This window comes from Nicotiana sylvestris, chromosome 5 (assembly GCF_000393655.2).
Source record: "Nicotiana sylvestris chromosome 5, ASM39365v2, whole genome shotgun sequence".
NCBI classification, from domain to species: domain Eukaryota; kingdom Viridiplantae; phylum Streptophyta; class Magnoliopsida; order Solanales; family Solanaceae; genus Nicotiana; species Nicotiana sylvestris.
The window spans coordinates 116652941-116666502 of NC_091061.1; the positions used below are offsets into that span (position 1 = coordinate 116652941).

Sequence of the window (13562 nt, forward strand, 5' to 3'; positions counted from 1 at the left end):
AAAACAAACAAAACAAGCAGAATAAAATCCTAACACAGCCTTGACAAAACTTAAACAAACTGATATGACAAAATGGAAAGATAAGAAGGTTTGACTCAAGACAATATTCGGATTACAACCCTAAGAATAATCCGGACAACAGAAATGACAAAAAAATAAGCCACCACAAGCTTCTCTCTTGCTAACCAAGGAACGGAGCGTCCTCCCATTTTATCAAAGTTGGCATCTTTAGCCACTAGGCTTTGCAGTATTGTCCAGACCATTTCCAACTTCGATATCATTATCATCAGTTAGCGGCTTTCCGGGATGACTCTAAAATCCCATGTTACCAGGCATCCTCCCCATAAAGTGTGCATCATGATGTGCAGGTAAAGGATTCTGTGCGATATTCTGGGTGTCATTACCTTGGATCACAATCAGATTTTCCTGGATCATCCTTTCTATTTCTTTTTTCAAATCCCGACAACTTTCAACATTGTGCCCCTGGGCATTGGAATGGTATTCACACCTTTTAGAAGGGTCAAAGCTTCTTGCACGTGTGTCCAGATGATTTGGAGGAATAGATGCAATCATGTCGTGATGCTTTAACCTCTCAAATAAGCTTTCATAGGACTCTCCTATTGGTGTAAAATTATCTTTCAACCTTCGTTCCCCTTTATACTTCTGGCTTGGATGTGGGTTATAGGGCACCTGAAAGTTATGTGGAGGCTTCTGGAGATTTTGTGACGCTCGTGCTCGCCTTCTGGGGCGTTTTGGTGGCCGGGCAACATACTGAGGTGGAACAATAGAGTGTTGTGGGTTCTGAGGGGGATAATATTGCTCAGGGGATTCATAGATAACTTTAGGAGGCTGCTCATACCTTCGAGATGTTCTCCTAGGACCTCTTCTTGACCCTGATGTCATCATGATTTCTTCAATCTTCTCATTTGTGTCGCAAAAATTATCAGACTCAACCCGGACAGCGTGAGTTGCAGCTTTAAAAACTGCTTGACTCATAATTTTTCCTGTCTTAAGACCATTCTCTATTATTTCTCCCATTTTGATTGCTTCCGAGAAGGATTTGCCAACTGCGGACATCATGTTCTGAAAGTAATCTGGCTCTTGCGCTTGAAGGAAGACAGTTATTAGCTCGTGGTCATCCATGGGTGGCTTAACTCGAGCTGCTTGCTCTCTCCATTTAATGGCATATTCCCTGAAACTTTCACTTGGTTTCTTCTTCAGGTTTGAAAGGGAAATGCGGTCTGGGGCAATGTCGATGCTGTATTGGAACTGTTTGACAAATGCTTGTGCCATGTCGTCCCAGACATACCAGCGAGACGTGTCTTGATCCATAAACCATTCGGAAGCTACTCCCGTAAGGCTTTCCACAAAATAAGCCATCAATAATTCTTCATTTCTTCCCGCACCTCTCAGTTGATTGCAATACCTTTTCAGGTGGGCAATGGGATCTCCATGTCCATCGTACTTTTCAAATTTGGGAGTTTTGAAACCAGGCGGCAAGTGGACATCGGGGAACATACATAGATCTTTGAAGGCAACACTCTTTTGGCCAGACAACCCTTGCCTGTTTTTCAACCATTGTTCTAAGTTTTTTACCCTTTGGGTCATTTCTTCTTGTACCATTTTTCGGGCAGGCTCTTCAATCTTTGAAGGAAGATCTAACGAGTACGGGTGGTACTTAGGAGAGTGGTACTGCTCTTGTTGTGTCGCAAATTGTGACTCATGACGAGGTTGTCCTTGCCCACTGACCCATGCTTGACACACTCCGGTCATTTGCTGTTTTAGTATTCTATTTTTTCCCGGCACAGTAGACTCTTGTTGAACCCTCTGAACAAACCGACCAACTCAACTTTCTTCACAATTCAAAATAAAACATGTTAGAATGGACTCAGTCGGTTCTTATTACTAGCAACATCTTTTTCCCCTTTTTTCGATTTTTTTTTTCATTATTTGTTGTGGTCGAATCTTATGGAGATTGCCTACGTACCATGACCCCGCATGAATCAGACCTTGCATAGTTCGGACCAATAAAAGATAAGCAATACTAATCATTTTTTTTTCGATTTTCATATTGGGTTTCAAAGGTTTAAAAATGACCTATAAACTTGAAAATCAAACGACCCACATATTATAATCAAAAGTCTTACAAACTCCAAAACAAATGGCCAGCTTCCTTTCTCCGTTTGACAAATGCAACCAAACGGCTATTTTTGCAAATGTGGCCCCTTCCAAATCTCACATGAATTTTGAGGCCGGGGAGGATTATTTTGACACTTTACACACTTGTTCGTTCTTTTACGAAAATAGCCTTTCGACAACTGAAAGATATTCTAAGGCTATTTCGGCAAGAACGGTTTAAGACGCGGCCGAAGCTGGCTCGGCTTATTTTGACCAAATATCCAAACGGTATTCACCTGACCGTTGACTCTTTGTTTTTGTGTTTTTTTTTTCAAATTACAATAAAAACCGGGTGTTGCAAACACGGCCCTTCAGCGCCTCGGGGACGAAAATTTTTTAAGGCTGTGTGGGTCAACTGGACCAAAAATCCTAAACATGACCCAAAAGGTGGCTGTTTATGCAAAGTCAGCCTTCCGGCGTCCTTTTCGGGAACATTCGGCTATGTCTTGATAAAATAGCGTCACCCGACTTCTTTATGACGAAATTAAAATTTGACATATATTTTTTTGGCTATTTTTTAGCAAATGGGGAGGTGGGATACCGCCCGACTTATTTATGACAAAAATTAAAATTTTGACACGTTTTTTATTTATTTATTGGTTTTTGGCTATTTTAGCAATAAAGGGGGTTGGACCCGATGAGGGTTGCCTACGTATCTCACATTCGGTGAGAATCAAACCCGCGTAGTTCGGGCAGGTCATGAATAAAGTAAATAAACTAATTTTAAATTTTTTTTTTGAATTTGTAAAAGAACTGCTTTAAAAGAAGAAATGAAGTATATATATATATTATTTTTTTTGATTTTTGATTGATTTTCTTTTTGAAAGAAAGACTTCTAAGAATTCCTTTTCTTTTGATTTGAACTTTGAGAATTTCAAAAGTAAAAGGAAGATATTTTTTTTTTGTTTTTTCATATTCTAAGAAGAAAGAAAATATCTTTTTTTTTTTTGGAATTTTACCTTTAATAAAAGAAATGCTTTCTAAAAAAATATTTTTTGAATTTTGAATTTTCTTTTCAATTTTTAAAGAAGAAGGAAAATATTTTCGAATTTGTTTTATTTTATTATATATATATTTAATAATTAAAAAGACTTTCTAAAGAAGTCAATAATGGAAAATATTTTTGGATTTTTTATTTTGAAAATTGGGAGTCTAAAAAAAACTTTTCTAGACTTTTTGGCAGGATAAATATTTTTGCAACAAATAAAGATATATATACATTTTTTGGAAATAAAGAAAAAAAATTTGGATTTTTTATATATATATATTTGCAACAAATAATAAAACCACTTTCAACGCGACTCTTTTTATTTTATTATTGACATTTTCAGAAACAAATAAAAAAAAACTATTTTAAAAATAAGATTCTTTTTCATTGTCATTTTTCAGGGGAAGACAAACTATTTTCCATTTTTTTATTTTTTTTTATTTTTATTTTTTGAAAAATAAGACAGAACAACGATTTTTTTTATCTTTCTATTTTTCTTTGCTTTTAATAAGACAAACTAATAAAACATTTTTTTTTCATTTTCTCAAAATTTCGGCAGAATTTTGACAGTTATTTGGGCATTGGTTTTTTTTTCAAAAATAAAGAATCAATTCCCTAACCGCTATTTCTTTTTTCTTTTTTTTTCAATTTTAAAATATTATTCCTGATATTCAAAAGATAGTCAGCACACAAGTCCGAATCAAATAAATGCACAAGTAGGAGCAAGTAAGATGCATCAGGATGGTCATTTTCATTTTTGGTGCACCTGTCCTAGACAGACCCAACCCCTGTGTTGAGCCTCCAAAGTCAAATACACGTGATGCAAACAAACGTTCCTACTAGGGATCCGGCATAAAGCTGAGTTATTCTAATTGAAAAACTTGAGGCATATTGTTCTAGCCCTGACTCACCCAAGTGGACAGCTTGAGCCGAAGTGGGGGCAACGTACCGGGAGCACGAAAGTCTGCCCAGCCTAGTTACTTGTCTCAACTTCGTCTTATTTGGTATGACTTCTAACAGAAAGGTGGGCCACGCGCACGTGTACACCATAAATTCAGAAGACTCAGAAAGAAGAAGGGTTTCGTAGCAGTTGTATATACACAGTTCAGATAATATTAAAGCGGTAAAAAGCAACATTTAGCACATTAAGCATAAATCATGTAAAATCAGATAATAAATAAAGCCAACTATAGCAGTTATTTTAAGCTCGAATTCTTGAACCCTGAACCAGTGGTTCTTGGTTATATGATCCCCAGCAGAGTCGCCAGAGCTGTCGCACCTCCTTTTTCCGCACCCGCGGGGGGCGTAGGGGAGTTTTCTCCAATTAAAGGACAGTCGAAACGGGATTTGTTTGTTTGTTTCAGAGTCGCCACTTGGGAATTTTAAGGCGTCCCAAGTCACCAATTTTAATCCCTGAATCGAGGAGAATATGACTCTGTTTATTATTCTGCGAACCAGAAATCCTGAGTAAGGAATTCTGTTAATCCGGAAGAAGGTGTTAGGCATTTCCGAATTCTGTGGTTCTAGCACGGTCGCTTAACTGTTTTTATTCTTGGCTTTAATTATCTCGATTTTACATTTTTATTGCATGATTTTGTTACCGCTTCTGTTTAGATTGTTTATAATAAAAGACCCTTCTTCGAATCGAATCACGCGTACGTGTATTCGTTTCATATATTATATATTATATTAACGTGAGGAATCGTGTCACGCGTACGTGTACACAATGATATTGATAATATATTTATTATAAACATAATTATTTTTTTTCGAAATTGTGCTTAAATAAAATTAAGAACGTCTGTCGCTCTTGTATGATTAAATAGTGAACTGCACATCTCGGGTTATATGAAATTAATATTGATGATCTCCGAAGAACCCCTTTTTATTAAAAATTTGCTCGAAGTTGCGCGAACGCATAATCCGAATCGCCTTTAGAAGTATAATCAAGTCACGCGAACGCATCCTTAATTATGCAAATATTCTTGACAGTAATATAAATTCTCTACAAATGTTTATTGCATCCATCTATTTTTAAATGTAAGAGTCATGGAGAATCACCGATTGGGATGCCACCAAATTTCTTGACAAAGAATTCAAAATTTATTAGGCGTTGCTACAAGTCTTATTTTACGCGTATGAATTATATACCTCAAAACTATTCAAATTTTAAAGAATTAATGATATGAAAAAGAAACAAACAACATGTAACTAAAAATACTACCATTCTTATCGTGGATACGACATTAATATATCCAAAAATCGAATCGCATATAAAACTGGAAAAAGAATTAATTTGATAGACAAATTAATAATTTCTGAAGAATTTTCATTGTTATATTTAATGCGAACTCTATTTCTACATATCCTTGACATAAAATGTTGCAATTCGTGCTTATAAATCCCATATCCTTCTCATATACTTGTTTTTAGTCCAAAGTTATAATTATTTAGTTAATTTTTGATTACGAAGATTGAGTTTGAGATAAATAAACCAATTCTTATTCTCTGCCTACGCGAATATTTGCAAACACTAACTCTATATTTTGTAAAAAATCATCGACATTATTTCATACATTAAAAGAAATGAGTTGATCGCGTTCCTAAAATAACTATGCCATTTGTTATTAAGAAAGAGAACTAATCTACCAATTGATTTAATAAGACGACATCATCTAGCCTTAAACAAAATTGGATATTTGACAAAATAAGCTAGTAATGTAATTTCTGGGTATTTCCGTACTATTCTTTTACTTAGCTCAATATCACAAGATTTAATTAATGGCCAATTTTCTGCAATGTTCCCTATCTCAACAATTCAAACAGTAAATGTCATCACTAGTCCTCAAAACATATAAGATTATCGTGGAATTTACTACTCCAGAAGGTTAATTAGTTAACAGTTTATCATGTCAAGTATAATACTATGTTAACCAACTAAAACAAAACTGAAACTTAAACTAATAAAATTTAAATGAGTAGAAGACATCCTTATAATTCCAAACTTCATTTACTTGCCATGTTGAAGCTTTTCATGACATGAATTTACAGATATGTACCTGATATTGGAAGCAAAAGAAAATGATGATGAGAATCAGCGACAGTAATAACAATACAGCAACAACAGTCCAGCAACAGTAACAACCCAGTAACAGACCGGTGGAGTAGTAATCCCAAAAACAAAAGCTTTAAGCTTTGAATGAAACAACAACCATTAATACTAATTTCAAAACAAAGAAAGAAAGCAGAAGATTTTTTAGTTTTTATTTTTATTTTGAAAGCTTAAATATTTTTCGGAATTTTTCTCTCTCTTATTTTCAGATTTATTTCTCTCTCGTATCTGTGTATATATTTTCTCTATCTCTCTCTATTTTTTCTCTCTGTTTCTCTGTTGTCTATCTTGTCTTGTGTTCAAGACTTCTTCTTATAACCCATCCCATAAACCTTTCAATTAATTAAAATCCATACTTTTTCTCTACCCAACCCATTATCTTTCCACTCATCCCCATTACATTAAATAAACATATCACACCACCCCATTATATTTTGTCCCCCATGCTTCATTTAAAATAATGCAAGATTCCCCCTTTAAATTAAATCTTGTCCCCCCTTTATATTAAATAATCATATCACAACCCACCCCATTTCATTTTGTCCCTCATGCTTCAAATAAACAATTACAAAATGTACAATTCCTAAACTACCCCCTCCGACCTTATTGAAATTACCAAACTACCCCTGAACGTACTACAAATTTACCAAACTACCCATCAGCTATAACACATCAATTAATCAAACTTAACCAAAATATAGACTATATGATCAATTTCTAACAATGTTCAAACAACAATATGAACACGGATGAACATCATAACAACAATATCACATGAACACGATTTTAACAACAAATCACATGAACACAAATTGAACAACAAAGAACAACTAAAATTTGATTGAACAATATTTTAGCAACAAACAATCCTATTTTCGGATTCAACAACTACAACAAACAAGTATATTTAGATTTCTAACTTCAATCATATTGAACTTAAAATCAATTCTAACAACATTACAACCAACAATTCCTATATTAAACTTTATGAGACAAATTCAAGAAATAATCACAAATGGTAAACAAGAAATCAAGCTATACAAATTTCGGATTCAAGAACAATCAAACAAAGTATGAACATGAATTAAATCTATTTTAAACAACAAACATGATGGATTTAAACGATTAAACCAACATATTTCTCTAACACAACTAAATTCTTTAAACAAATAACAAGATCGACGAAGAAACAATTATGAACTTAAACTTGAACTTAACAATATTAACAATTTCTAACAATACATAAACACATGAAACAAATTGAAGAAATAGTTAATTAAATTTCAATTTGAATCTAACAAACATCAAACTAACAAATATTCATTTAAACAATAATACAAACATGAAATGAATATGAAAACAACTAATTAAACTTCTATTTTGAAATCTGAAAATTAATTTAACAAACAACATGAACACACTAGAAAATTATTTCAACGATGAATCAACGAACAAAACAAGGATTAAATCATTTAACGATTTTGGATCCGGAAAATATAAAACAAAAATATGGACAAAAATAAAACTCAAAAACTACTAACCGGATCGAAACGACGAACAACGACCAAACAAACAACGAACTTGACGATGAACTCACGACGTACAAGATCTTGACTCGACGAAAAACCCTCGACCAAACGAAGAAGACAGAGGGAAAGGAGCAGCAGTCCGCAGCTGGCCATGGCAGCATCAAAGCTTGCTCGTCCATGGCAGAAACGGTGAGCAGCAGCAGTTGTTGCGTGATCTTGGCCGTGACGGAGACGAAGAAGAACAACGCAGCAGCAGTTGGGCTGTCGCGATGGATGTTCAGCCATGAACGACGAGGCATGAAGCTGGATGAGGCAGCTCAGGGCTTGAAGTTTGAACCACGAAGCAGCAGCAGCTGGGGGGCATGTTTGGACGTAAGCAAAAGCAGCTGAAACGCAGCGGGGAAGCAGCCATAGTCGAGCAAGCTTTGAGCTTGACGAGCTTCAATGGCGGATAGGGCTGGGGTCGTTTAGTTGAGCCGAGGTCGTGAGGGTGACGTGCGTGTGTGCGTGTAGTCATGGCTTCTTGAGGTTGAAGGCAAAGGGAAGCCATGGGAGGTGGAGAAGCTTGAGGAAGAAGAAGAAGATAGGAGGGGTGGGGGCGGATTGGTTTAGTGTTTTTAGGGTTTTCTTCTTTTAATTTTTGTTTTGTTTTTGTAAAATGTAAGACAAAGGGGTTTGGGTCTTTTGGGTTATGGACTGGGTCGACCCAGTTCGAAATGGACTGGGTCGTAGGGAAGATTGGGCCATTTTTTGGGCCTGTGGCTTGAAATTGAAGAAGAGGCCCAATTCCGACTTTCTTTATATTTTCGCTCTCTTTTCTTCTTTTATTTTTCTAAAACTAAATTATAAAAATACTTAAACTATTATTAAGAACTAAATTAAGTTATAAAAGCGCAAATTAACTCCCAATAACAATTAACGCACAATTAAGTAATAATTAAGCATAAAATTGTATATTTGGACATTAAATGCTAAAAATGCAAACGATGCCTATTTTTGTAATTTTTAATTTTTGTAAAACAAATTTAATTACTAACAATTTTAGAATTAAATCCTACATGCAAAATGCGACATATTTTTGTATTTTTTATTAATTTAGCAAATAAACATGCACAGACAAATACAAATAATTATTCAAAATATCACAAAATTGCACACCAAAGAAAAATCATTTTATTTTTGAATTTTTTGGGAGTAATTCTCATATAGGGCAAAACTCACGTGCTTACACCAACTAGGCGCTGAAACACTCCCGGGTCATCCAAAACTCGGTCCAAACATACGCCCAAGTCCAAAATCATCATACGAACCTGTTGGAACTTTCAAATCCCGATTTCAATGTCGTTTACTCAAAAATCACACCTTAGTAAATTCTTCCAACTTAAAGCTTCCGAAATAAGAATTTTCTTTCTAAATCAACTCAGAACTTCCCGAAATTTAATTCCGACCACACGTACAAGTCATAATTCCTAAAGTGAAGCTACTCATGGCCTTAGAGCTCAGAACAACCGGTCGAGTCGTTAGAATGAGAGTGCTTTATTGAATTTTCTTGTAATCACTTAATTTAATTTAGTTAGTTTATATTGAAATTGTTAAATTTTAGTTTGGTGCACAATATCTTTTAATCATTTGTATTAATTTATTTTGTTTAAAACTCTTATTTCGCGTGTCTTTTATTTCTAACAACTTTGCACGTTAAATTTCTTAGATTAATAGTACGACTTTTAAGTTGGTTAAATACTTTTTGGTTAAATTTGCTAAATTTTCTAAAATAAAATTTGTTAATTTATATAGATAAATTTTAAAATTTTAAAGTAAATAGATTTTCTTTGTTATCTTTTTAGATTTTTCCCAATATTTAAGAAAATGATTCATTTTTAAGTCATGTGATGAAAAAAACAGTAGAGCGCAAATATTGTTTACTGTGCACTTATACATTAATTGTCTGACGTGATCGTTGATTGAACCCGCTTGTATAAAATTTTGAGTTAACCACTGCTTGCATAGGACTTTGGCAAAGCTCTTTAGATATTTTTACCGTTTAAGGTGATGAATCTAGAAAACATGAAAGATGGGCAGAATAAAGATTCATCTCACTATTCAACAACAACATAAAATAAATTAAGCAAAGATGAGAAAAATAGAAATCACACAAGTAAAAAGATGTTAATCAAGATGAGACTCAAGAATTGAGTCTATTAGATTATTAAGTATCCAACAAATAAAATCTAAATCATACGAGAGAAAAGATATCCAATATCTGTGACTTTTTACTCAAGATGATAGAACTAATTTAATTAATTTAAGGGAAAGTAGCAGAATAGTTTTTGGGAGTTGTATGTTGGGTGCTAATTATATGTTGGCTTGTAACCATTTTTATAAGGGATTTTTTTGTTCCTATACACTATTTGAAACATTATTACGAAAAATGTCCAAGTTTTCGTATTTATCCGACCTAAATACGTTTTAGCTACAAAATATATACAATCTACCTTAAAAGACTTCCAATCCATTATTAGTGCGTTCAATCAAAGGGATTTAGTTATACTCTTTTCCTTTTTTTATCTCTCCTCTCCCCTCTTCTCTCCGGATCAAACTTATAATTTTTCTCTCCTCTCTCTACTCATTCCAAATTTATCAGAAGCTTGGAAGGGGTGAGATCCTCCTCCCTTTTGGATTGCCAAGCAAAATCGAAGTCACCCACAAATGAACAAGAAACTGATTGCATTTTGTTTGCAATGTTATAGCCTATAATGAAACTAGTAGAGAGTATTATTACCTAACAATGACCTAGCATTAACTTCCTCAGCATCATGAGAAAATATCAAATGCAGAATCAAATAAAAATATCGGCAATCAATTATCAGCATTCAATTTTTGCAGAAAATACCAACATTGATATACTACCTTGCAATCTTACCTTGAGGCTTGAACTTTCACTGAACGCAAGCATTACTCCAGCTCCAATTTGCCGACGAAAAGGAAAACATGTCGATTTCACGAACAATTTTATACTCTCTTTTTGGATTGCCAAAACCATGTCGCGTCTAAAAGGCAAAACAACATGAATTCGTACTGTTTAATTTCACGAACAATTTTATACTCTACAAAAGAGTCTTTCTTTTGGTGAAATCTATGTAGATGCTTTATCTTTGCTATATTTTTCCGTGACCACATTTTCTGCGCTCATTAGTTTCTCCGCCTGATGTTTCTCATCATAATCGACATATCTGTGGTGTCTGATTTGAAACCTTATTATACAGCTATAGTGTGTGCTTAAATACAACTACAATATCATACAATTTAAATATAATTTTTTATACAATATGTCTTTTGTATATTTTGTATTTGATTTATACATAGTAATTATATATTACACAACTTATTTATTACTTATCTACAACTTTCGAACATTATTTCTACCTAGTTAAATAGAACTCAATATCATATAACTTAAATACAATTTTTATACAAATGTTATGTGATATGTCTTTTATATATTTTGTATCTGATTTATAAATAGTAAAAATAAATTTCATACAACTAATTATATATTATACAACTTATTTACAACTTATCTACAACTTTATACATTATTTCTACCTAGTTATATGCAACTACAATATCATACAACTTAAATATAATTTTTATACAATATGTCTTTGTATATATCTTGTATCTGATTTGTATATATTTTATCTGTAGTGTGTTTCTTCCTCTCTAAAATTCCAATTAAAACTTGTGTGCTTCTTCCTCTCTAAAATTCCAATTAAAACTTACTCTCTTAATACGATTTTTATACATATCAATAACTTTATGTAAAAAGATTATATTGATAACTTAAATACAAATTTTATATTGATATCTTCGTGGGGGTATGCAGATCTTCGTCAAGACTCTCACCGGTAAGACCATCACCCTTGAAGTTGAGAGCTCGGATACCATTGACAACGTCAAGGCGAAAATCCAAGACAGAGGGGATTCCTCCAGACCAGCAGAGGTTGATTTTTGCTGGAAAGCGAATTGAAGATGGCTGAACTCCTGCTGATTACAATATTTAAAAGGAGTCAACCTTTGTGGTGGCATGCAGATCTTTGTTAAGACTTTGACGGGGAAGACTATCACCTGGGACATTGAGAGTTGACACAATGGAATGTTGGGATATACTATTAACCATGCGGTTTAGACATAGTATTATATTTTATTCTTTATGGAACAATTATTTATTTATTATTCAATTCAATAAAGTACTATTTTAAATAGATCATTTGTTACATGTGTGTCCTTTTAGTTATGTAGTAGACAATTTGGTGTATGGAGTTTTAGCTCATGCACAAAAGATTAAATTGTTGGTTCTCACAATTAATAAACTATGTTCACAATCAAAGATGTTGTTGGACAAAATATCTTGATGATTGTAGCACACGATTATCGAATAATTTGTCTTGATTATGGGAGTAGTTTTACTCCAACTTCTTGTGCTAATATACTCAGTGTATATTGAACGGACCAAGTAGAGAAAAGATGTTTTTGTACTGAATATATAAAATATTTTCTCTGATTCATTAAATGAGTTTATACTCCTAATCTTGATATAATTATTATGATCAATGTAATTTGTTTATTGTTTTGATTTATCAAAAGGTACGACTCTATTTAAAGTTAGTATATACATAATAGATTGCACAATAACGAATAACATTTGTGAATAATAATTAGTTGATAGAATCCATAACTCAGTTTTGAGTTTGATGATACCCCTTTATGTAAGCTTATAAGTTTTCATGTGAAAACCCGGCCGGTGGATTTTGCATCCGTCACATGAAATAGTTTAAGCGGAATTATAAAGGATTTAATTAGTTAATTGAATTAAATTTTCAATGATTTAATTTAATCAACTGGTATTTGAAATCTTAACATGTTGAGTTAAAATAAGTGTTAATGAATTTTTGAAATTCATATTGAGGAGTTCAATTGCAATTTTTTTGTGGAATAAATTGCAATTAATTACAATAAGAGTTAATTCATGCTAATTTCGAATTAATACTATAATTAGTAGTCTCTTATTATTTATGTGGTCCCTGCTATACCTAGTAAAAACCTGGACAAACTTGGGTAAAAAGTAGCTTGGGAGAAAAGTTATCCTTTTGAGTTAGAGTAGGATTCTACTTGCAGAATCCTACATGTTTTTGAGCCCATATTGTGGCTTAATTTCGGGTCTATCAAAAGAAGACTAGTTTCACCTAATAACTTACCTTTCAGTTGTATTGTTCTTGCCCACCCAATAGCAAAATCGTCCAAGGTTTTACTAGACAAATAGCAGAAGATTGCAGCCCTGGATTCTTGTTGTTTGGAAGGTTGTGCAACTACTTCAAGAGGTTAGTACTTCTAATCTCGTTATTATTGCGTTGTCTAGTTTATATGTACTGGGTTGTATGCTTGCTTCCGCTGCGCATGGTCTAACATGGACAATGTGAAGGCCAAAATTCAAGACAAGGAAGGCATTACCCTAGACCGGCAGCGTTAGGTATTTGCGGGGAAGCAACTTGAAGATGGAAGGACACTTGCTGACTATAACACAGAAGGAGTCGACACTTCATCTGGAGTTGCGTTTGAGGGGAGGTCAAAGAAGGGATCCCACCAGATCAGCAGAGGCTCATCTTTGCTGGAGGATGGGCGCACCCTTGCGGATTACAATATCCAAAAGGAATCCACGCTCCACCTTGTGCCTCGCCTTCGTGGTGGTAACTATTGA

At 33.8% G+C, this 13562-nt stretch overlaps 1 protein-coding gene across 1 annotated transcript in view; it reads left to right on the forward strand.

Moving 5' to 3' along the window:
- Nucleotides 1–13562, forward strand: part of LOC104211601 (polyubiquitin 4) — a 36348-nt gene extending 22786 nt beyond the window's left edge. Inside the window, 7 exon segments of the mRNA XM_070174607.1 lie at nt 11672–11779; nt 11781–11881; nt 11884–11948; nt 13263–13384; nt 13386–13430; nt 13432–13476; nt 13478–13562. Of these exon segments, the coding sequence (XP_070030708.1) occupies nt 11672–11779; nt 11781–11881; nt 11884–11948; nt 13263–13384; nt 13386–13430; nt 13432–13476; nt 13478–13562 (571 nt within the window).